The sequence below is a fragment of the Anomalospiza imberbis genome, chromosome 5, assembly GCF_031753505.1.
Source record: "Anomalospiza imberbis isolate Cuckoo-Finch-1a 21T00152 chromosome 5, ASM3175350v1, whole genome shotgun sequence".
In the NCBI taxonomy this organism is placed as follows: Eukaryota; Metazoa; Chordata; class Aves; order Passeriformes; family Viduidae; genus Anomalospiza; species Anomalospiza imberbis.
The window spans coordinates 27,925,351-27,951,657 of NC_089685.1; the positions used below are offsets into that span (position 1 = coordinate 27,925,351).

The 26,307-nt window shown below is 36.4% G+C and overlaps 1 protein-coding gene across 1 annotated transcript in view; it reads left to right on the forward strand.

Annotated features, from left to right (window-relative positions):
• CNTN1 (contactin 1) overlaps nt 1-26,307 on the forward strand; it is a 124,837-nt gene that overhangs the window by 59,582 nt on the left and 38,948 nt on the right. The window contains exons 4-14 of the mRNA XM_068189984.1: nt 2,599-2,771; nt 4,702-4,797; nt 5,659-5,865; nt 7,080-7,176; nt 7,332-7,513; nt 8,698-8,822; nt 10,835-10,952; nt 12,578-12,728; nt 13,210-13,337; nt 14,634-14,809; nt 26,061-26,181. Of these exons, the coding sequence (XP_068046085.1) occupies nt 2,599-2,771; nt 4,702-4,797; nt 5,659-5,865; nt 7,080-7,176; nt 7,332-7,513; nt 8,698-8,822; nt 10,835-10,952; nt 12,578-12,728; nt 13,210-13,337; nt 14,634-14,809; nt 26,061-26,181 (1,574 nt within the window). The remainder of the gene's footprint in view (nt 1-2,598; nt 2,772-4,701; nt 4,798-5,658; nt 5,866-7,079; nt 7,177-7,331; nt 7,514-8,697; nt 8,823-10,834; nt 10,953-12,577; nt 12,729-13,209; nt 13,338-14,633; nt 14,810-26,060; nt 26,182-26,307) is intronic.

Below are 26,307 nucleotides of genomic sequence, written 5' to 3' on the forward strand. Positions count from 1 at the left end.
TCTTGCATATTTTATTCAACAGCTATTTCAGATTGTTTTATTAAATGATTGACTATCTTAAAAGGTTGGAGCAAAGTCTTCAAGGTGGGAACAAATGGGGAGATATGCAGTTTTTGAGTAAGGCTCAACCTTGATTCGATTTGCCAAAATGTCTAATCAGCATTAAAACCAGTATATTGTGTTAAATATTTTCAGATTTTGAAAGAAATACTGATCCATATTTAAATTAAAAAAAAAAATTAACCTTAAAAAAAAAATGAGAGGCTATCTTTCCAGCTTAGGCTGAGGTTGGCAGACATTTGAATCTGGTTTTTTTTGATTCAGAATGGCTTTTTTTATTCTATTTTGCTTTGAAAGGAGAAGTACTGATTGTTGAATCTGGGTATTCTACATCCTTTGTTGCTTTTGCATCCTCTGTGTTACTGGGCAGTGATCAAGAATGTGTCAGCTATGCTACTGAAGACATGAAGAACTTCATTCTGAAAAAACATTTCGGCTAGTTTTAATACAGATTCCCACATGACTTCTTCACAATAATTATATTATTGTAGAAAGCAATGTTTTGTTGTACATTCATATGTGTTTGTCAGCTAGTATCTGCTCATAGTGTGAAGAGAAATGTACATAAGATTATCGGTATTAAGACTGTGACTAAATTACAAGCTGATCAGGCAGAAAACTGCTCTCATTGTACTAAAGATAGACACAATATCTTGCCAGCAAAAGAGACCTATTTCAGTAAATTACCCTATGACCTGCCCCCAGTACTCACTTATGTGTGTTCCAAAACTGGTTTCTAGAACAGAAAAACCAATCAAGACTGCTAGCTATTATTTTAAATCTGTTACAGTGTTGTGGTGAACTATGGTATTCCTCCATCAAAACAGCTTACGTCATCTTTATTGCCAGTTTTAAAAATATGCTAACGGGTTATCTACCTGTACAGAACCACCATTTCAGTACGACATTTTGTTGCACTTACTTCCTCTTGCCATGCTTGGAAAATGTGGAGAGATTACATATGCTAAGATCTGATACCCTTTGCTGTACTTCCCCATCCCTTCCAGATGGTCCAGAAACTCCCCCAACCCTGTCTGCAAGACTGTAAACACACCATTTATAGATGATTACAGGTTCTAAATAAATTTTGGCATTCTTCTTTATCTATTGTGGGCTCAGCAAAATCTGAACTAGCAAAAATGCTCTCAAAGAATTGCATTGCACCTCCAGAATTTCTCTGTCTAGGAGCAGATCTGACAATTACCACTGATAGGTGATGAGATGATAATTGCAGTACAGAGTAAGGCCACTTTTCTTATTTCTTGACACATTATTTTTAGTATACCGCAATATATTATTTTCATCTCAGCCCTTTACCAGTTATTGAGTCAAAATTTTTCTATCTCAGAGGTAAATAAGTCCTGCCTGCCATTTTCATTGCAGGATGAGCTGTCCTCAGGACATTTGTACCTAGATATTTCTGAACAGAGGATATATTTATTTTTTCTAACACTGACAGATAGTATGTCTCACAGGACTGAAGTGATACCTCTAGAACTCCATAAGATCAAAAAGCTATTTGCTGCATTTTTAAAATTATTCTATTTCATTCGATTTTTTAAATTATTTTTTTGTTTCATTTTCTGACAATAGCAAGTTCCACTTCCAGATGAGAACTCTGCATATTTTGGTGCATCTTCAATAGTGAATGAACAGGTGGTGTGTGTATTATCATTGTCAAATACTAATGGCTAACCTTACCTTAGGAAAAAAGAAAATATTTATGCAGAAATAATTTTATGATCTTTAAATGTAATTAAGTTGCACGTTTGTTATTTGTGCAGAGGAACTAGACAGTTCCTTTCTAGGGTAACAGACTCCCTCTTGTGGACACAGTGATAGACATAAATATAAATCATAAGTACTGATACCCACTCGGTGTTTTTTAACATTTCTTAAAATAAGTAGAAATCGGTCAGAACTGGGCTGCCAGTTTCTGTCTCTATCCCTGAAGTGAAAATTGCGGCAATTCAGTGAATTGGCTGTGGGATTTTACCATAACTAAGAGAAGAGTGTCCAGCAATTTACTAAAGCAATAGTGAGTAAGTCTTTTATGAAGGATGCAACAGTTTTTGCACTAACTTTACTGGGATGTTATGTTTTATGAAGCGTTTTCATTACCTGCAGCAGGTTTAAAAAAATATCTCATTACCCCATACTTCAAAAGTGCAGAGGGAGTATGTTGTTATCCCGTCTGGCCTTAGATATTTATTTGAGATAACTTTGAAATCCATGTGTTTGGTGACTGGCTAGCTCATTCACAGCCAGCTCAAGCATTTCTTGCTGCTTGGCCAGCAGCTATGTTTTAACAAACTATGTCATGTCTCTAAGAAGGAAGTACTGATGCTGTTATGTTTAAAAGACTTCTGGAGTTCAAATCTGTGCCTCTTTTTGAAGGAAAACTTAAAACTTTTATAGAAGTATATTAATAACTTCCTGCATAGTTTGTCAGAATTTATGAGTTATTTTTCACATAATTTTTCTTACCAGGTTTGCTTTTTGGGACCAATCTTACATCTTGCTTTTCTTTTTTAATAGATGGAAACTCAACAACTGGGATATTGATTTAACAAAGGAGCGCTACAGTATGGTGGGAGGCAGACTTGTTATCAACAATCCAGAGAAATCAAGGGATGCTGGAAAATATGTCTGTGTAGTGTCGAATGTCTTCGGAACTGTCAGAAGCAGTGAAGCCACTCTGAGTTTTGGATGTAAGCCGTTTTTTATGTCAGAATATAGAAAAATTATGGCTAGCTATGAATGCCCAATGTTTTACACTGCAGTGTATTCTGCTAACATGTGCTGTATCTGTACTGCTCTGTAAAAACAGTATCTTAAGTGCCGTAGTCTGCAGAGATCGACACAAAATAAGTTTGTAAGCATTTTATATTCTTTAGCATTCAGCTGACATAGCATAAGAGCCTTCCCGGTGAGTTATTGTTAAATTATTAATTGAAGAGACTCATGGAGCCAGATCTGGAGATAATAATGTCCAGACTCTTTTAAAATCATGGTAGGACTTGAGGGGAAATAGTCACAGAAGAAAAACTCGAGTGAGGGCACATGGTGATGAGGTGCAGTGCAAGCACAACTGCAGGAGGAAGGTACAGCACTTGCTAGTAAAGTATGCCCCGACTCCTAGGCTACAGTGAAAAAGCCCTGCTGGGGGAAATTTCTGTCAACTTCTGACAGCCATGAGCTAGTCTTGTGAAGACATGTACATGTACAGACCTGCATATCACCAAATACATGAATTGTAAAAAATTGGTGTACACAATGAAGACTAATGTAAGATTTTATGGACATAAGATACTGTTTGGGATTTTTTTGCCTTAAGTTGCCTTTTCCCCAGATATATTTTCTCATCAGAGGGCAAAGAAAGGAATCCTAAAAAAAAAAGGAATCTAACTGGGGTCCATTCACAAAGCCCTAGGTGCCCTGACACTAAGGGTTTGGTGCCACACTTGTCTTTAACCAGCTTCCATAAGTAGAATTCATTCCTTCCTGTAGAAGATCAGACATCAGCTTTCTGATAGTACTTGTGAGACTGTGGGACTACAAATATTAGAGAAAGTCAGAAGCTATAATGAGCTGATGGGTCATATCATCGTTGATACAGTCTTAGTCTGTATTTACCTAGTGAATCTTCTAGAAAAAAAAGTTTGAAAACCAAGTTGTTACTTCCTTTTAATGGAGAAAACATCAACATTCCATTTATGGGATATTTATTTGCATAAAGCAATCTCCAGTCAGTCCTGAATAATCAATAGGATAAAAAAAAAAAAAAACAATAAAGCTAATAGATTAAAAAAAAAGGAACCAAAACAGTCTGAGGTATGTTTTCTGCCTACCAGATCACTGACTGAATGAGCTGAATGTTGATGGTATACTGAAAAATTACACTGAACAGAATCCTAATATACAGTGTTTTAATATGTAAACTAAAATAGGGTAAAGAGGTAAGGAATAGTGAAAAGATAGCTGGAAACTGATAAATATCTGTTTAAAAAAGCCTGCTTTTATTCTTTATTATACTGTTGTATTTCTTCCTTTCTCCTTTTCAATAATCACCTATAAAAATTATTTCTACAATCACTGTTTCTAAAGAACTGAATAGAGTTGCTAAAATTAATATAGAAAATGTCTGATCTTTAGTGTAAGTTTTTTCTATTTTGCTTATGCATAAACTGATTATGTCAAAAACCATTTAGAAGAGTTCCAAAGTCTTGACCAGCTGTAATTTTGTTTTGCTGTCAAATTTACTGAAACTGTGGAACAAAACACACATTCTCTCATATACTTCATCAATTAGTCCGTCTGAGAATACTGTACACACTTTTTAGATCCAGTGCCTTAACACTCATTAAAATATTTTAAACCTAACTACTCCTAGAGATAAAGTCTACATCACTTTTTTCTTTCCCCTGGCATTTACAATTATGATTACAAAAATAATAAAACAAAAAATTCATTTCGTAATGACAAATAAGCAAAACTGGCATTAGGGGTTAACAAGTTTCTAACTGCCTTGTATTGATGTATTTCTATACTAATTGCTACAGGATGGAAACTAATGATAATAGTAAAAAGTTACTGTAGTTAAAATACCTATTCTCCTCCCCTTGCTTTTTTAAAAACTAGATCTGGATCCCTTTCCACCTGAGGAACGTTATGAGGTTAAAGTGCGAGAAGGTGTTGGAGCAGTGCTTCTTTGTGAGCCCCCTTACCACTACCCAGGTAATTCAGCTAAAAGTGCTTTATTTGCAGTGTCTTAAGAGTAAAAGATAAATTAATATTTGTTTTTGCAAGTTTCCTTTATATTCACTTTAACAGTAACTTTTGTGCAGCTTGAGAATCACCATTTAGGTTAAGTTTCTGTTTTGAATGTTTGTTGCTGACCCTATGTTGACCATTCATTCCACCTAGTAAAGTCACCTGAACTGCTATGATCATGGGCTTCTGTTAAAATCAGAAGTGCCCCCAGAGGGTCAGAGATGAGGTTATTTATTCTCTGGAAGGGACTTTTTCTCATCACTAGCTACTGAAGAGCTCTGCAGGGATTATACCCATAATCTCAAGCATCTGGAGTTCCATCATGAGGGATGAAATTGGCTGTTAGCATCTCTTCTACCTTGTAAAATGGAATAATGATTTAGTTTTCATGCGCAGTTCAAGCATTGCAAGGAACTGAAGAATGAAGACATGTTACTAGCTGAAAGTCTAAGGTTTTGTCTAAATCGCAAGACTGGTGACAAGTTCCCAGCTTCTCTGTTGCATAAGGTCAAGACCCAGCTGCCTCTCTCATCCTATCCCACTCAGTTCCTGTGGGATGGTTGTGCCCAGGGCAAGGTGTGCACAGTGTAGCCAGGTCTCCAGTAACCTGCACTGACATCAGAAATGCCCAAGATTTCAGTGTAGACAGGAATGAGCTGGCTGCTGAGACATGTATAAATCTCTCTCACATAGCTGCTTCTCCAAAAAAAAAAAAAATCTATAACTTAGAAATTAGACTCAAGTCATTTGTATTCAGACAGTATTTTGTGGTTTAAATAGCTGAAAGTGTTTGGTTTTAATATTGACTAAAATATTTTCCTCCAGATGACCTCAGTTATCGCTGGCTTCTAAATGAGTTCCCAGTGTTCATTGCTTTGGACAAACGACGATTTGTGTCACAGACAAATGGCAATCTCTACATTGCAAATGTGGAAGCATCAGATAAGGGCAATTATTCATGTTTTGTGTCCAGCCCTTCAATAACAAAGAGTGTATTCAGTAAATTTATTCCACTTATTCCACAATCTGATCGTAAGTATTTATTGGAAATACTATGCACAGCATTTTAATTATATTAATTATATATATTTGTGTTATAATTTTGCTAATTCATAACTACTTTCATTTCTGTAAGGAGAATTATATGGCAAGTTATAATGGCTACTGCTCAGTGTTGCTTGGTGTTTCAGATGCAGAGGTACAAATCATTCCCATCCACCATGAAATCTTTGTGAAAGAACTCTCCATTGTTTAATTCACAAATTTCCTTTCAAATCATTGAGAACAGAGTTCTTATCCCCAGAATCCCCATTTCTTCTTTGTGATAAGCCCCTGATCCCAAAATCTTCAGTATCTTGGCATTGGTTCAAAGGAGTTTGACTGTAAAGTAGAAACTTCATGTAAATGTTGATTAACAGCTTCAGGATTTACTTTTTTTTCCCTCAGAAAATCCCCCATGAAAGAGGAAAATCCTTTTCCCGGAAGAAATTTCCTATCCGATGGTGGCCTGAGGGCTTTGTGTCTCACAGTCAATCTCCTAAGACACCTCTGTGGCTTTGTGTTACTGGATTATTTGCCACCATTTCTTCAGGAGAACTGCAGGGAACCCAAGTCCCTATTGACTCTTCAGATTGTCCATCACTAGATAGTCATAAACTGATCATCAATTTTTCAGTGACCCTTTTATCTGTACAATTGTCCATATTACTGATTTAATTAATATAATTTCAAATTAGCGATCTTTGACCAAATATTCCAGTATTCACACTGTCATCTTCATCTAGAACTGAAGAGGATTTCTACAGGGATTGCTAGTAGGGAGATTTGATTACATTTACATCTCTGTAAGCTCATTAAGCTGTAGATGTGCTTGCTTCCTTCATACCCTTACTGAGGTAAAATTGAGCTTAAATTCAAAATACTCTATCCAGTAAAAAACTTATGGGAAACAGACTCAGGTTTTTGTCTACCCACATACAGAGTACGTAATCATGCTTCAAATTCTGTAAAAAATGTTAGGATTTGTCATCCAGAGAAAGATAACTAGTTGCTGAGTATAAAACCATTATGCCTTACTAGTAAAAGTTCAGTACTTAGTCAGACTTTACAAATTGACAAGCTGTTTATTTAGTGTAAAGATGAATTTTGTCTGGAATTTTAAGAAAAGTTTTATTGAACTGTGAAAATTTTAATAGCTGTATAACTTTCTGACATGCCTTTTCTTAGAATCTTTTTTTTCATATTAGGAGCAAAAGTATATCCTGCTGATATCAAGGTGAAGTTCAAGGACACGTATGCTCTCCTGGGACAAAACGTGACACTGGAGTGTTTTGCTCTTGGAAAGTAAGTGTGTTTTAAAGTTATTGTACAGCACAAATTGCTTTCATATTTCATGGAATGAAAATACATATTTCATGATCAAATGCTCTTCTTGTAGTCTGCAATTTAACCACCAGTTTGTGAACATGCTCATTTGTACTTTACTGTACCTTTTCAAGTCCGGTTCCTGAACTCAGATGGAGTAAATACCTTGAACCCTTGCCAGCCTCTGCTGAGATAAGCATGTCTGGTGCAGTTCTTAAGATCTTCAATATTCAGTATGAAGATGAAGGACTTTATGAGTGTGAAGCTGAAAACTATAAAGGAAAAGATAAACACCAAGCAAGAGTTTATGTACAAGGTAGGAAGAACAATTTTATTCATGATGATCTGTGTTGCTTTTACTTAGGTTGGAAGTGTCTGTGTTTTCACAGTTGTCTGTGTTGATTCATACCATTACCCTCACACACTGCTGTTCAAGTTAATAGAGCAGCATCAAAATTCTTTCATTAAATGCCAGGCATTATATTTATGTATTAATTGAAAGACTACTCAATTTGTCTGGTTAGGTAGCTGGTATATGCACTTTGACAGTTCTGTGTTTACATACATATGCATAATGTAAATTAAATCAATTTATAGTACTCAAAGTGAAAGAACTTCTGAGAAGAAAAAGAGACCATTAGGTTTGTTAGGATTTTTTGTTTCCTCCTATTGTTTGTGTTTTATGTCTTAGCTCTCTGTCTTATTAGCTATGCACAGTTCTTTTTTCCCTCCATCCTCTGTTACTTCCCTTTATGCATTTGGTTAAATTAGATAACCAAAAATTGTATCTTACTGATCATAGTGAAATCATCCAAAGTAACTTGGCTTCTTGTCTGAGGTTTATGCCACAAAACCATGACATGAAAATGTCACATGTAACATCTGAACCACCCTCACAAGATTTATGTCTCTTTCACTGTCTGTAAAGAAGATTTTCTGAGTTAAGACCCTCAGTTAAGTGCTAGAACTTCATTAGATCAAACTCAGAATTAGTGTGGGAAGGTTATTACTGCTTATAATAACTAAAGCTAATAAATTGGTTTGTTTGCTTAGCAAAAGCAAATATGCTGGACCATTTTCAATATTAATTTCTTACATATACTGTTTGGACCAAGAGCATAATTTCTTGGAGGTCTTTTCAGTATGTCCACAGTTTTGCACAATTTCATGTCATTTAACTATCATTTTCACAGTGCTTCTGGGTAATTTCCACACTGAATAATCTGCAGATCAATTTAAGTGATGATATCTTGTCTTCTGTCTTTCAGGAACCATTATTTCAATTCCATATTTTCTTCTCATAAAAAATAGTTTGAAGCTTTTTTGAATCTATGTTGTAAGACAAAAACTTTTCTGTGCCTGGTGCATTGCAGAGTTATCAGCTTTACTTTGAGTGGCCTGTTTAAGTATCATGGAAAAAGCAGTGGAATTAATCGAAGATAATGCTAATTAAATATGTATGTGCTATATTTACAATGCATGATGTATTTTATTCTGCAGCTGCTCCTGAGTGGGTAGAACATATCAATGACACAGAAAGGGATATAGGCAGTGACCTGTACTGGCCTTGTGTAGCTACGGGCAAGCCCATTCCAACAATTAGGTGGCTGAAGAATGGTGCCTCGGTAAGTGTATTGCTGTAAGTAACACAGGCTTGAGTGGTTGGCTCATGGAAACAGTATTTTGAAGCATGCATTATTAAAAGGTTAAAAGAAAATTAATTATAATGATCCAAATATTTGCGGGTGCGACTTGCATGAGGCATTAAAATCTATTTTTAAGTTTCATCTCAATCTTCTCTTATTTTTTCAGGCTATTTAGTATTCAGCTTTGAATTATGAACTTAACTTTTGACCATATGTTTAGGAGGTAGATACCCCTTTTTCTCAAGACCTGTTTAAGTAAATGCTCTTCACTCTGGATAAAAAATGTCATCTTTTCTTTAAAATTAATCCTTTTTGCCACATTAAGCATGAATGTGTCTTTAAAAATATAAGACAAAATAGTCAGTGGAGATATGACAGTAAAGATTATTTTTTAAAGAATCAGTCTTCTTTCTATATCTTGTATTTTTTTACATTTTTTCTAGACACAGAGTGTTGCAAATGTTTAGGTGATGTTTAAAAGAAGTTTAAAGAAGTACTGTTTGACTTAATTCTATTACACTGGATATTTGGTTTAAACAAAGTAGATTTTCTCTCCTAGTATCCTGGAATCACAGAATGGTTTGTGTTGGAGGGTGCCTTAAAGATTGTTTAGTTCCAACTCCCCAGTCATGGGCAGGAGCACCTTTCACTAGCCCTAGTTGCTCAGAACTCCATCCAGCCTGCCCTTGAACAATTCCAGGGATGGGACATCCACAACTTCTCTGGGAAAAACCCATTTAGGCATTTCAACAGTGTATAAAAGTCTAGTGCTTACACTACATGAAAAGCCATTAAAAAACAAGAGAATACGAGGGCTGTAGTGACTCTTATCTTGGCAAACAAAGAAAAAAAAAGACAATGAAGCAGCTTGGTTTTTGACTGTGTATCTTAAAAAAAAATGTATGATGTTGGAGGGACAACAGGGCTATCACCATCTGCTATATGGAGGTGGCTTAAACCAGGAAAAACAATGCTTTTGTCTAGCTTTGGTAGTTAGTGTCAGCAAATAATTTAACAAGTGAGTTCCTTGCTGGTCCCCACTGAACTTGGCTTTCACTAACAAAATCTGCATACTGGATTGCAGAACACAGTGTGCAATTCTCCAGTACTACACCAGAAGATTATGCTGCGTGTTACTATGATGATAAGATGATTTCCAAATGGAAGATAGCAGAAATATGTTAATTGCCTTCAAAATATAATTTGTTTCTAAATCAGATAACTTGTAATTAGGCCTTTCATTTAGAGCACAACAAAGATTCCTTGTATAAAATCTGATTAAAACATTTTCACATAAAGTAGTCAGAAATTATGTTTCCTTTAATCTGTTCTCTTTTCAGCAATGTACTATTCTCTTAATCTTCCACTGCTCCATACATTCCAATGTACTTAGATACAAGAGTTAAAGCTTTCAGCTTGATTTTCACAAGAAAACAGAATACATTAAGATGATCTTTCAAAAACTGATTGACATCTACATTTACAAAATACCCCACCTTAGCTACCTTATTTTGATTGGCTGTTTTTTTTTTTTCCTTTTTTACATTAAAAAAAGTAAAAGAAAATAGTTTGTACTATCTCCCAGAGGAATCTTCTGAAAAACCCCTACCTCACTGGGACATGTTGTGACTTTTTCCCATGGTAAAATGATGTAACAATAGAAAACACTGACCAGTGAGCATGGCATAACAAAGCTTATCTGCATAAAATTAATTTAATTCTTCATTTTTTTATTTCTGAATCAGTAGTGTTTGCACTGATATGATAATAGGGGACTGGACAGTAAATTTCTCTACTGACATTCAACTAGGACTTTACCAGAAACTTAAATATTGAATGACAATGACTCTTTCTTTAGAAAAAGGTGAACCTAATGTTACTGAAAAAGGAAAAAAAAACAAACAAAGAAGAAAGAATGTGGATGGGTGTGGATTGTTCAGTTTATGTAGTTTATGTTAATATCTTGTTATTTTATTGATTCTGTGTTTTAGTTCCGGAAAGGTGAACTAAGAATGCAAAGTCTGACCTTTGACGATGCCGGCATGTACCAGTGTATAGCAGAAAACATGCATGGAATTATTTATGCAAATGCTGAACTGAAGATTGTGGGTCAGTGGGATTATTTCTCTATTTACTATTTCGGGCTTGAGTAAGATAGCAGTTATATTTGCAAGTACTGTTTGGTAACAGATTCCTGTGAGGATGAAGCTAAGAACTCTCACTCAGTCTAGGTGAGATGGGGTTTATTTGAGCTCTCTAGCTGGTTTTTGACAGCAACTTGAGGAATAAATTTACCGACTTGTGGGGCATGTTTTCTGTTTGTATTTATGGTGCTTGTTTCCTGCTGTTCCCCTCAGAGGAACTGATAGTGCTGAAGTTATATGAAACACATAGAATTGCAGCCTAAACTTTTAAGCTTGCAAAACTGGTTAAGAAGCATTTTCATTTTTGCTCACATATGATCACTCACTCCTCTTTGAGGCAAAATCTGCTTTTTAAGAAACTATGTCGTCACTTACTTGGCCCTTGAAGATCTTCATCTTTGCTCTCCCTTTGTTTTTTCTCTCTGCCACCCCTTACATGGAAGTCACAATGTTTGTATGCAATATAGCTATGTCATTTGATGGCTGGATGTAGTTATGAATCCATTGTGTTTTCCTGAGGAGCATGCTGTTGAAAGTTTGACTCATAGATCCAGAGTTCTCAGCCTTAAAACAATTTCTGATGTTTTTACTGATTTAATTAGAGCAGACACACTGGCCATATGACATATTTTTTCTAGATTTCCCTGTGGTAGTTGGTCTTCAATCCATCTCACACTTGCCTTCAGACTTTCCCAAGAACTAAACTATTCTTCATTTTCCTAACCCATTGCACAAAAATGCTTCATTCTATACTGTTCTTCCATTACTATGTACTCACTACCAGCTTGGTTTACACAAAATCAGCACTTTTTATATGTGCATTTTTAAAAGTCAGTGTTGGTAATATGTGGATATTGGTTAGAGTTTTGCTCTGTACTTCTGTAATTAAATAATTGCCTTATTTCCTCAGGCTGTGCACACACTTGCTGGCATGATTAACTTGCTGGAATGCCAAGATGCAAAATAATTAAAAGCTTTTTTTCTTTCATTTGGTCTAAAATAAAGAAAAAATTAGTAAGCAAAGATCTGACCTCAGAGACATAAGTGTGGTGCTTATGACTGTCACGTCTCAATCCTCTTGTACATCTGAGAATGCACCTACGGCCAGCTGGCCAAACAGAAAACCATAAAGAATAAGAAGGGCACAATTTTAGTTTGTAGAGGGGGTTAAAACCACTGAAAAGTAAACCCAACTATTCTCTGGAATTGTGATTGAGTGAGCAACTTGTTAAAGAAATTTATCTCCAGGAATCTGAATTTTATTAGGACTGATCAAAAGGTCTTTTGAAAGGGAGGAACTTTCAGTGGACTTTGATCTTGTTGGATTAAACTCAGATGAAAGTTCAGAAATCAATAGAAAGAAACCTCTAGTGTAGCACAGCACAGAACTGCATAATGATTTTTCGTGTTTCTTGTAGATCACCACATACTTCAAGTATATCTCTGTATCATTAATATTTTTCTCACTAGTCTGAATAATGAAGATTTGTAAACAATTCAGTAGTTCTGTGATTTATTGTATGTTGGAAACAAATTTTATTCTGCAGTAAAATCACTAACAGCAGAATTTGTGTTAATTTTTGCTTTCAGCTTCACCTCCTACTTTTGAACTGAACCCTATGAAGAAGAAAATCTTAGCAGCTAAAGGAGGGCGTGTAATCATTGAATGCAAGCCTAAAGCTGCTCCTAAGCCAAAATTCTCCTGGAGCAAAGGAACAGAATTGCTTGCAAATGGGAGCCGGTTAGTATTGACTGCCAGTGAACACTTTGGGCCTTAAAAAATGTAACCTTATGTATCTGTCTGTCTGTTGCGTAGGATGATTCTCCATTTTGCAGATTTCAGGGACAGGAGAATGTGTAACTTCAGAAAAATAATATACCAAAATGTTACTGGCAGTATGGATTCAAAGAGTTAGCAGGGTATCCAACTTTACCCAGTCTGGTTTAAGAATTGAATTGTACCATAAAACTCTTAGAAAAATACTTGAATGAGTACAAGTGAAAAGAAGTACGTTCTCTTGCTCCAGCAATCTGAGACATCTAATCATGCCAGTCTCTTTAAGTAGTTTTTACTGTAGGCGTGTTTATAAATCCAGTAGTTAGATGTGAGCTTTCAAATGATGTTTGTGGTTTGTTCTTTCATTCACTACAGTTCTATTGGAAGCATTGCTTTCTAATATAAAATTTAATTTCTCTTAGTGTATTTTTTGTGCTTTCCATAGCATACGTATCTGGGATGATGGGAGCCTGGAAATTATCAATGTCACAAAGCTGGATGAAGGTCGTTATACCTGTTTTGCGGAAAATAACCGAGGAAAAGCCAATAGCACTGGTGTTCTAGAAATGACAGGTAAGCCTCAGAATCGCATTCATTTGTTTTGGGCAGAATCCCTTAGTTCAAAATGACTAATTTTTGTTCAGCATTGCACTGCTTTTTCAAGCTGTTCTACATCTTTCTAATTTAATTGCTCATTAACACTGAATTGATGCTTTTAAAGTATATTGCTCAGTTGCAACAGGGGTATGTTTGCATCAGTTCTAACACTGTATCTCAATTTTCAGGGTTGATTTTTTCCATAAGAGATTACTAAACAAGATACATTAAATTGACATATTTTAATGCATTCCCTTTATTTAGTAGCTTAGCACTCATGCTAAGGTGTGATTCTGGGGCCATGACTCAGAGAAAATGGGAGTGCTGATGACCTTCCTTAGTGTGGTGGTTTTTTGTTTTGTAGGGGGTTTGGTTTGGTTTGGTTGGTTGTTTTTTTCTTTTGGTGGTAATTTTGGTGTTGTAGTGGTGGTAGTATAAGCATGTTTGAGAGAGCATTGCTGTTAAAGAAATATGTGTGAAAGTTTTGAGATAAGGTTATATATCCATTTGATTGCACTTCTAAATTACCTTCCTTTATCAGTATTTTTATTTACTGATTGAGTACTGATATCCTTAATTGTGCATTTTAAATCTGATGGCAAATAACTAAACAACTGTAGACTACAGACAGGAAGGACAGCATTCTGTAACACCTATGTCTATCAAGTACCACTGATAGTGGAAGAGTCATTTGTCAAATAGGTTTTTAATCTCTGTTCCAGAAATCATGCTGGATGTGACAGCTCAATGCTGATGTGCTTTCTTCCTTTTCTTGTATTGTTTTCTCTTCTTTTTCACACATAGCTATTTACACAATTTGTTATGCATCTATTATATTGTTTCTCAATAGATAAATTAAGATCCCCGCAATGCTCTAATGAAAATCTGTCTCGGCCTAACCAAGTAGAACTTTTAATTCATTAAATACACAAGTTTTAAAACATAGGAAATATTATAATTGAAACAAGAAATGCAGCACACGTCACGTAAGATTCATCATGTGTCTTCTTTCTACTTGAGACATAGCCAATGAATAAGAATAGTTGTACTGTGATTCAGAGATTTAAACAGCTAGGCAGAAGTCAGGTATTTTAGTTGTAAAATGCTTTGTTGTCTTCAGTTTGGTCCTTTCAAATGTAGTTGTATGAATAACATGTAAACTAGACTTTGAGGGAGTGGTTTTATGTATGATCAAACAGTTATGGAGCTGAGCTTATATTTGAATAAATATTAATTTATTGGAATTTTCCATGTTTGCTATTAATTTCACAGAAGCTACAAGGATTACTTTAGCTCCGTTGAATGTTGATGTCACTGTTGGAGAGAATGCTACCATGCAATGCATTGCATCTCATGATCCCACATTAGACCTGACATTTATTTGGTCTCTAAATGGCTTTGTCATAGATTTTGAGAAAGAACATGAACATTATGAACGGAATGTTATGGTAAGATACTATAGATCCTTATTTAATACATGAAAGCCGAATTTTCTTTTTTGTGAATAGCTGTCTTTTCTGTGTCAGTTTGGGTCCAGTAGGCCAAGAACATAAAACAGAATTACAATTCAGACACCTTACAGACACATAGACACTTGCAGGAAGATACCTGAAATCAGGTATCTAAACTGATGTAAGTATTTTGGTACCTCAGATAAATCCCACAATGATTATTAGTGAAAATAGCTGGTAAGTAGATAGCCTGATTGTAAAGAGGGTGCAAATTACCTCAAAAAAAGTTTGCATATGCATTCATTTTTCCTTACCCATGTTTTTATCATCAACATTTCTGGAATTTGGCACAAAACTAGGCCAGATGGTGGGTAGGAGTCAAACAGTCTGTAAACACTGAAGAAGAACAGTTTATGAGAAGGCTAAACAAGTTAATACAAAGACACTCATTTTGGCATGTAGAACAATCATAGTTCCTTTGTATTAGCATGTGTGGTTATGTTTTTAGAGTCTTCTGTCAGGTTTATTTAAAATTAATATCTCTATTAGAAATCCTTTCTTGTTATGTCTAATCACATGCTGATTTGCCCAATATTCAGCAACGTCCAAGTGGTTGCCTACTTGTGTAAATATTTATGCTGTTATTCTGGATTTAAATTGTACAAAAGTCCTCATGTTTAGATACCTTTTTTTTGTGGTGGGTATGGAGAGAAAAGGTTGTTAATGGTAGTTGTAGTGTCTGGGATCACCAGGGACCACATTTAGTTACAGCTCTGTGTTCAAAATGATGTACCAGTGCCCCCTGAAGAGTCCTTCTCCTAGGCTGGCAATATTATCTGATTTTCCATGGACCAAGAGATTCCTTTTTCTGCTTTCAGTATCTGTTTGTCTCCATGTGACAAGATGTTTGAAGTGTCACTATTTTAGTCTGATTTGGAACAAAACAGCCCTTTGAGGAGTCTCAAAGAGTTGCCTCAACCTGCTCATTTGCTGAGTTGTAAGACATAGTTATGAAGCCACACTGCTCCCTTTCAGAGAGAGAACACGTCCTTGTCCAACAAGCCAGTAGAAATATGCTAAGATCAGCTGATAAATGTTCAAACCAAATGCGTACGCTCCTTTCTGCAATAAATCTCCTGAAAGGCTATGTCCACACTCAGTAGCAGGGTAGTAAGTAGTCTGCAGTGTATTTTGTGTTGCCTCAGGAATGAATAAGTATGTAGTTATTCTCCAGTACACTGGCATCTTTCAAAACGTTTCCTGCAGGTGGCTATTAAGTCACACTTTTGATAGGTCTATATTTACACTCCAGTAGAGTAATTAATGCATAGGAATACCTTGAAAAAGCTTGAATTGCCTGCTAATTGCATTAGTTTGTCCTTAGAAAAAGACTGTAATGAGTCTGAGTGTCAGGCAAAATAAGAGCTTAAAGAGTAGAGCCCCAGTAAACTTCTTGTAAAAGAGCAAATAAAATCAGTCTATGTTAGATTTTATTTAGTTGATTGCTTTTAGCTACCTGACAGAGGTCACACAAAGAAATTTGTTCCCATAGAACAGAAGAACAGACTGAAAGTGTTGATGAATCTGTTATTTTGGTGTGGAAGGACAATAAAAATGGCTTTATCAGAACAGTTTGTAGTGCAAGAGAAAGGAATCTGAGCTTTCTCCAACTGTAGGTCATGTGTTGAACATGTTAAAAAAAAACTTTTGGGCTTTCCTCTAAATAATGAAAACAGAAGTAAACTGGATTTTTTTTTTTTTTTTTCTTTTAGGGGAAATTAATTCTGAAATTTACTCCTGCTTTTAGGGCACTTTCTCACAAAGCATTTCAAGTTGACAAATATGGGACCAAATGAGGCCTTCAGAAAATGCATAATTCTCTTAGATGATTGACACTATTTAGTTCCCAGCTACCTGTTTCATCTTCAAGATAGCCAGTGGTCCTGGATTCCTGATCTCAAATTCTGATTATCTCCACAGTATTTTAGACCCTTTATTCAAGTGCTTAATTTCAAAACCAAATTACCTTAACTTTTCTAGACTGCCTTGGTCTCTACAAACTTTCTGTGGTCTGCAGAGGGAGAGAAAGAGGTGCTTCTCTTCATGCGGGTGTTTAATCTTGTGCTGGAATGTTTCCTTTTTCAATAGATATAGGGATGGATACTCCACGGGATTCAAAAGAAGATGAAGAACTCTTATTTCACTTAGACCTTTAAGTAGCTTCGATCTAAATATCAATAAATTTACTTCAGCATACCCTGAAGGACATCCTTCCTTCTGAAGGATATTTCTTGGTTTGTTTTGCATTTGATCTGTCAAAACTGGTAGAAATTCTTTTAGCAGAGGCATCTTCTTGTTTTGCATTCCTAAGCCTTAATTCTGGGCTTTCAAATGCAAAGCAAGTGCAAATAGTCTTTGTTACTCTTCCAGGGATACCTTGGTCTTCATCTGGGGCAGAGGAGACAGTAGGATTGCGTTTGAAGTCTGCATTTGTAGGTATTAGGTGGTTCAGTGCTTAAGTAGTAACAAATGCAGAATTTTTAACAAATTCAGCAAATCCAATGGTTTATGTAGGATGTAATGAAGACGAATATGCAGTTTATGTATTTCTCTTCTATTCATTTATTATTGTATTGTTGCATTAAGGGTTTTTCTCCTTCCTGGGCAAGTAAAGGGATTTTCTCTTTTCTCCTGCCAGATTCTCTCTCCCTGGCAATTCTGAGCTGAAGTCACTGGGTGGCAGGTTTGCTCAGGCTCTCTTGGATGTAAAGGGTGAGCTGGTTGACACATGACAGCAGCAGCAGCCTGAGCTGCTGAGCTTGAAACATGCTCACCAGCACTTCACAAACACAAAAGAAAAAGATAATCCACTGTGAATATTAAGATTACTGGGTATATGAAGCATGTGCATAATTTCCTGTTGATGAAGGATCCTCATCTGTCCCTCTGATAATATTGCTATTCATTTATGTGACTATGCAGATCAAGTTGCTGAAACTTGATAGAGCCAAAGTATTTCAGTTCTCAAAATAATACTATTATTATTGTCATATAGACATAATGAAATGCTAATTAAATTCAGGTAAACACCTGCATAATTATTCTTTCTTTAAATGCAAGCTTTGGTATCTCCATCATTGCTGAAGGCAAAGCTGATTTGCATTACATTAATACTGAAACTAATTTCTCAAAAGGACATTTGTCAGTTCTGTTTTAATTTCCTGTGACAGCAGTATGTATAGGGGGGAAAAAAGGAAAAAAATAAAATTGGTTAGCTTCCAAAGAGTCAAATGGAATCTTCAAAATCTTACTATTAAATAGATTATTTTTAACTTTTTATATGGTTGTTCCTCTGATTATTTGATTGAGGAACTAAACATTAACACATCTTTTCAAGTCCCAAAAAGATACAGCTCTTCAAGTAATCTGGAAAACTCTAATGTTTGTTTGTTATTTATAGGTCTGCTTTTTGTCATATACTTTTAAAGATTAAAAAGATTACTTTTAAGATGTTTATATTAAAAAATACACACAGTATCCAAATAAGAATATTCTTTTAAGTTCATTACATAAAAAGAGTATTTTTTTATACTTTTGAGTCCCACTAGTCCATTCATGTGGATAGTCAGGAAAAGGAACTCTATAATTTAACTGGTTCAAGTCAGAAACTTGCACATAGACTTAAGAAGAGTTCAAATTTAGGCTGTAGTTGCCTTAGTGACATAATGACATTTTAAAATGTAATTTTAAATTGCTTCATTTTAAAATGCTTCCCATTTTAAATTGCTTTTATTTTAAAATTTTAAAGTGCTTCCCATACCAACAGTATTTTTGTTTGCTACATTATTTATTAGTTGTCTTAATCGATATCAGTGAACCTGAAACCCTGATATTTTTATCACCATTTTATCTTTAATAAGTTAAATTGAATTGCTGTACAAGTGTTTAGGAAGTTGACCTGCTTGCTAATAGCTTTCCTCTTTAAGTATTCAAAGAAAGAGCAAGTGATGGAAAGATACAGTAAAGCCAGGTGATGAATTTTGTCATAGAGACAACTGACTTGCTACCTCCTCACATTTTCTTATATAAAGGGGAATTTCTGAAGCTGATGCTGACACACCTCAGTGTCATGGGTGCTACAGAGCAGGAAGTAAAACCTGCTGAATCCACACTGACTCTGAAGTGTGAATTCTGAGTTTGCAGTGTTCTCCCCAGTGCTCATAGGTGCAGGGACATGGCACAAATGCAGACAAATGCATTCAGCATAGAACTTGCAGGACCATAGCTCAGGCTCTATTCAGCTTCAGAAGTAGCTTCTGAATCCAAGGTGTCTGTGCATAACATCCTCTGTATCCCTGCAGCTATCTTGTGGTTAACCTGCAGTAGTGCAGACTTCTCTGAATACTGAAAAGCTTGCTTTTTCCTTATGCAAATATTATTTCTCTTACTTTATCTCTCTTTGAAGTACAGAAAGCTTTACAGTGTTCAAGGATGACACTCATAATTACCTGGACATACACAGCCAGACAGGTACTTTTCATTTAAGTGCAATACAAATGGAAGAGCCTGTTTCTTTATTTAATTGTTAAGGGTCCAGGTACCAAATAGTCCATATACCAAAATTCACACTTCAGATTTCTGAAAATGGTGAGATGAATTATAGATTGGAGACAGTGTTTGCCAAAGCATTTTCTTTGTTTCTTCTCCAAAACTTATGGTTTTATAAACAACGAACAAGTTGAACTATAAAAGTCATATTAGCGGAGTAGAGATTTACACCTGCCTGGTTTTATTACATTATTTTAAATTGCCTTTTGTTGGCTGACATGGATAGACAAAGTTATTGTACTGCATGCTCCTCCTTCAATAGATTGCTATGGAGACACTTAGTTTTATAGTATAAATCTGTATTCCAACTCAAACTATTCTATGATTCTATGATTCCACTGTTACCTGCAGCAGAAAATATCCAAGGATTTTAATTTCCATTTTTCTTCATTGCTTTCCCTGGTAATCCTCCTTGCAGAGTGTTTAGTCTAGTGTTTAGTTTAGTGTTTAGCTCCAGGTGTAGACCAGGAAATTCATAGAAAGTTCAAAAGAACTGAAGAATTGAAGTAAAATATTTAGGTAGAATTATATAATCATAGAACAGTTTAGGATGGAAAAGACCTTTAAGAACACCAAGTGTAACTGTTAACCCAGCACTGCAAAGTCCACCTCTAAACCACGTATCTAAGTGCCACATCTAAACATCTAAATACCTCCAGGGCTGATAATTCAACCACTTCCCAGGCTAGCCTGTTCCAACACCTGAAAACCATTTCCATGGAGAATTTTTTCTCTTGTTATTTGGGAGAAGAGACCAACCCCCACCTCACTACTTTAGGTAGTTGTAAAGAGTGATAAGGTCCCACCTCTGCCTCTGCTCCAGGCTGAACACCCCCAGTTCCTTCAGCTGCTCCTCATCATGCTTGTGCTCCAGCACCAGCCTCATTGCCCTTCTCTAGACTTGCTCCAGCACCTCAATGTCTTTCTTGCTGCGAGGGACCCAAAACTGAACACAGTACTTTAAGTGTCTCCTCACCAGAGTGTCACCAGAGTGACAATCACTGCCCTGGTCCTGCTGGCCATGCTTTTTCAGATACAAGCCAGGATGCCATTGACCTTCTTGGTCACCTGGGCACACACTGGCTCATGTTCAGCTGCTGTCAACCAACACCTCCGGGTCCTTTTCCACTGGGCCACTTTCTTGCCACTCTTCCCACATCCTGTAGCACTGCCTGGGGTTGTTGTGACCTGAGTGTAGGACCCGCACCTGGCCTCGACCTCACACAAGGCCTTGACCTGGCCTTGGCTCATTGATCCAGCCTGTAGAGCCTTCCTGCCCTCCAGCAGATCAACACTCATGCCTAACTTGATGTCATCTGCAAACTCACTAAGCATGTACTTGATCCCCTCATTCAGATTGTCAGTGAAGTTATTAAACAGGACTGGCCTCAGTACTGAGCCCTGGAGAACCCCAGTGATGCCCAGCTACCAGCTGGATGCAGCTCCATTCACCACTACTCTCTGGGCCCGGCCATCCAGCCAGTTTTTTCCCAGCAAACAGTCCACCCATCCAAGCCATAGGAAATCAATTTTTCCAGGATAATGCTGTGGCAAATGGTGTCAAAGGCTTTCCTGAATTCCAGCAGACAACATCCACAGCCTTTCCCTCACCCAATAAACAGGTCACTTTGTTGTTGAAGTCAAAATAGGAAAGCTCAGTTGCACACCGATTAGGAAGAAGTGGTTACTTATGGACTAGAACAAAGCCGGAGTTGTAGTGAGCTCATTTAGTACAGTTTTTGAACATATTAAGGTGGCAGCTGATTGTTAATAAAGCATGACCAATGAAATCAACTGCTTACTGTTTTTTTATGGAAGAGAGTTCCAGGTTTTTCTCAAGGTACTGTCTCAATACACTGCTTTCAGTGCCTTGATGTATTAGGAGGTGCTTTAGACATGAGTGAGCTAAAAGTCACTCTAAATATTACTCCAGAGCTACCCAGTTTTGGGTAGGTTTCGAGTAATATTTAGAGGCAATGGCCTAATAAAAACCTAGTGAGCATGGAATGTGATGGATGGAGTCAGTGGTTAAGAGCAAGGAGGGGAAGGAAAGCAGACAATATAATGCTGAGGGCGAAACCAAGAAGCAGTTTGCTCTGGCAGAAGCCTTTGAGGAAATTTATTCTACTTACAGCACAAAGAATAGTTTAGAAGGTCTGCCAACTTCTGTGCTAGAATTAAAAAATACTCCACAAAAGCAGTTGACTCTACCATTTATGTGCTTGTAAGACTTAACAGGCCACCAAAATTCATGTATCGTCTGTAGTTAGATAGCAGGAGCTAAGAAAGCCAGGTGTGAACACTACCCAGAGAAATGTAGTTTGCAGTGTATTGTGAATTTTTGTCATCAGCCATAAAGCTGTGAGCCATGAGCATAAGTGAGCAAGTACCTAGGCTTTTTCTGCTGTTATAAGTGAAATAACAAGGCCCATTACCAAAGGGATGCTGGTACAAAGCACGGTGTCCTCAGAAATTTTCAGTGGTATGCTGAATGGAGAAGAATAATAATACATTTGTTGGAAATACTTCCCAGTCCACATCTCAAGTGTAGAATTAACACTACATGTCCTTTACATATAAATATAGCTCACTGAAGGAAAATATTCTTTAGTGGGAATGACTGTCATCATTTTCCTGCTGAGTTTTTTATTTTTCTGTAACTATGGCTTGTAAAACAAAATAAGGTCTCAGGTGAATAGGATTAAGTAGTGATGCATTGGTGTTGCTGTCCCTATGTCTCTGATGTCAATAGCAAGAAAACATCTATAATCACATTTACATTAACATACCTCAACAGCTGTTGGATTATCTGTTCTGGTTTTAGCAACCACTCAGCTAATTATGTACTGTCAGGATCAAACCAATTCACATGAGCTCATTTAGAGTTAATAATTCTAGGTTCAGGTAGTAGAAAAAGATTTTTAATGTTATTTCTAGATTTGCACAAACTGATCTCATCACCAAGAATTCTATCTCTTCTGGATTACTTCTTACTGATTCTCTTACCATTTTACATATACTGTGTATTAAACAATGCTCAAGTTCAGATGTCTTATTTTAGAACCTGAATTAAAAAACTCTGTCTCTGCTTACCAGGTTCTTCTATTTCTGCCAAGTTAACTTTTGTATTACAAAGGGCTTGTAAGTCTTTTATTAACAGGAGTTCCTTTATTGTCTCTGAGGGCCCAACAAAAGTAGATAGACACTGTTTTCAATCAAAGTACTAGATTCCTGTAAATAATACTTAATTGTACAGGGGCACATTCTGATGGGTTTCAGCAATTTAGTTCCCTGGCAAAGGCGATAGTCAAAAAAACCAGTGACTATCAGAAATAGGTCATAGAATGCTATTTTTGACATCACTATTAAATCATAAATATAGGACTTACATGATGCAAGTATTTGCTTGAAACTTGGTAAATACTGAGTGGTGAACCACAGGTACCCTTGGAATATCACTGAGTATTGCTATCACTATTTCCAGTCTGTGATTCAGTCTTCTCTGAGTTAAGGAAGGCATTTTTAAACATAGCCAGAGTGAGGTTTTTGGATGAAAACATACAGTACATTCATATCTAATTTGTGGACAGAATTCGCTGATGCCTGTGCTCTTAATTTGCTTGGTAAGCTCTTCTTTTACCACCAAGAACTTAGGCTTCTTCTGAGGTATGGAAAGCGTCATTACCAACTGCATAAAGCTTTGCTCCAGGAGAGCTTCTGAAGCAACAAGTTACAACACCATATGTATGATTTTTTTAATGATTTTTAAAATTATGTTACATTTTTCCATCTGTTTTTCATCATTTAGGTTAGAAGACCAAGTTCCCATAAAGGAGATTATTGGTAAAGCAAGTATATGGGCACATCATTATTAAATACTATAAATTTTTTTTTATTAAAGTGCTAACATAGAAATGAATACTAGTCCCAGTAAGAATTTGCAATAATTTGCTATTTAAGTAATAATATGATTATGAGAATTCTGGTATGTTTCTAAACCTTATTGCTTTGCGCTTTGCTTAGCATTTGCTTAAGTTTATTTGCAGATAAATATGCAAGTAATTATCAGAGAATCACAGGCACTGTGGTTCTTTCTAGGATGACATTTAGCGTTAATGAACCAATACACAGCAGTCAAATAGGGAACTGTTTGTCTTTTTTATTAAAACCAAAACCAATAAGAGCAGAATTAAAAAAACAAAAAACCAAAAAAAAAAAAAAAACCACACACACCAAAAAACCAACAACCAAATGAAAAGCAGGAGCAGCAAAATCAAAGAGTTTGATTTTTTATAGTTTCTTTGTTGTAATTTTTTGGAGGACAGAGGAGCTGGTAGCTGCCTTCTTTGTTCCCATAGAGCTACTGAGATTCTGACAGATTTTTCTCCCTGGAAGCTGTTGCCAGAATTGCTCAGCCCACTGTAGGGCTCACATGTGATTAGTCAGGTGTTCAGCCAGACAGTGTTCACTTATGCAGTAATTCCAGCAGATTTTCAAAGGATGCTGTCTGCGACAGCAGTTTTCTTGGAGTTCTCATGAGTAAACTGGGGAGGCATGAGCACAGGAATGACACTATCCCAGACTCTCCTCATCTCTGTAGGATGCATGCATTTTGAAAAATCAAATTAAAAGCCATGTTAGCCTTGAGTGAAAAGTGTGAAAATATATATATCCACATGGAAATAGTTTAATTATAACTAAGAGAGAAAATATCTGGAATGTATCAGGAATACTGGATTGTTCACTGATCCAGCAGATCTGTTTGATGCTTGCTAGCAGCACTTTTGTCACTCAAAAAGAGAGAAGGCACAGTGTAACCTGCCTTTCTTGCTGACCCTGTAAGGCAATCAGCTGAAGTATTGCTAGCCAGAGTCAAGCACTCTTTCTTTCATGTGTGCTTGATTCTTCTTTGATCTAATTATTTACCGCAGTAAGTTCTTAAATATGTGAATTCTTATGTTGGACTTAAAAAAAAATTGGTGCTAACAGATTTCAGTTTGTGCTGAAATTTTATGCCAAAAGAAAATGAAGCTGGCAACCAAAATCCTCACTGGATTCTGGAAGAGAAAAGGGTAGTGTTATCTGGGTATTTTAATCTCCCCTAAATATAGACTATTCTCTCTCATTCTAGTTTCAGAGGATTTGGAAAAGATTTAACCCTATTTTGTCCCCTCATCCTTTTCAATCAGGAAACATGAAATAAAGCTAATGCCATCCAGTTTATTTCTTCTGAATGTCTGAATGCAGAGACACAGCCCATAATATTTGAGATTGTCTCAAAGGTCTTTTTTGTTACCCAGCATCTATGATGATGATAGCACTAGTTCTTACCTAAATATTTTTGCAGTTTCTTTTTGCACATACCATTTTGCATCTGAATTGCTTTTATTCCTGCATGTAAAGGTCTGTGGATTGCAGTGAATTATCTCAATATTTTATTTTTTTTTGTGGGGGGAGAGTGTGTTTCAGTTACATTTTTGAACAATTCTCAGTGAATTAGGAGATCTGCATGTTGCCCCTGTTAATATAGTGTGGTATAAATCCATGTATTAATTTTTTGCAGCACTTTTACTGCCATGAAAGTTCAAATGTATTTTGGTGAGAATATTTGGGTTTTTAGTGAAATCCCTTTAAGATTAGCACATGTATAACCCATTGATTTAGCCTAGTAATCTTTTTCTGGAATAAAATGGAGGATGTATAAGCAAAATATTTCAAATGAGTTATTTTTTAACACTTAAGTTCAAATCTTCACACAAAATGTGTTTTTCATTAAGAAATAGCTGTGGTGCACATAGTGGTCTCTGTTCCACTCGTTGTTTTACAGGTGCACATGTGGTTACTCAGAAGTGTCATAGGATGAAAATACTATATTCTGTTTGTGTCTCTGTATACAGCCAAAGGTAGCCAGTGGCCCACATAACCATCTGAAAACACGGCTGCGTATTTGCCAATAGTCTGACATTGGTGAAGAGTGTTAAGGAAGGATTAGGGTCTGGGATGATGAGTGTATGAGCCTTGTTGAAATTACTTCCCTGTGGTCCTGCTGTTTGCCAAGGAGCAGTGAGAGCTGAGCTGGGGGGATAGCATGTCCAGCCTGACAGGGGCCTCAGCAGCAGGGGAGGGCAGAGGAGTACAGGTCAGGTCTTGGTGCACCTTTGTTTAGGCTGTGCTCTGAGATAAAAGCTCAGGTACTGCCATAGGATTAAAAAAGAAGAGCCAAACAGCATTCCTGTTCTGTTAGTAGGACTCCATGACATGCTATCCTGCCAATGTGTTTAAAAAAAAGCAAGTAATGGTGCAGAAAAATCATATGACTGTGGTTTATGAACAAATTCTTGACTCAATTTAGTTTTCAGATATGGGCTTCAAAGAGGGAAATGTTGACTTGTTAATAATAATTTACTAAGGTGTCTAGTTTTTTCATGTCCAGTAAAGAGCTCCTCAAGAAACAGGGGACACTTTCAACAGGAGTCCTACAAATCAGATCTATATTTGAGCGTGACTCATCCTCTAAGTAAGCACTTACTTTTTAGACATAGCAAACCCCTGTAAGTCAGTTGGGAGGGATGTGTAGACAGGTATCACATAGCTGCACAGGGATGTTTACCAATTTCACTAAGTGTTGTTTTTGTGACAGATTAAATCCAATGGTGAGCTGCTGATTAAAAATGTTCAGCTGCGGCATGCAGGGAGGTACATGTGCACTGCTCAGACAATTGTGGACAACTCCTCAGCTTCAGCTGACCTTGTGGTAAGAGGTAAGCTTCTCCAGGTAATACAGAAATGTGGCTGGTTTTCACCTAGACAAGACACCAAGACAGGAGTGTTTCTGATTGTTCAGGATATGTAATTTCTCATCAACAGATGACAGAAATTAAAATGAG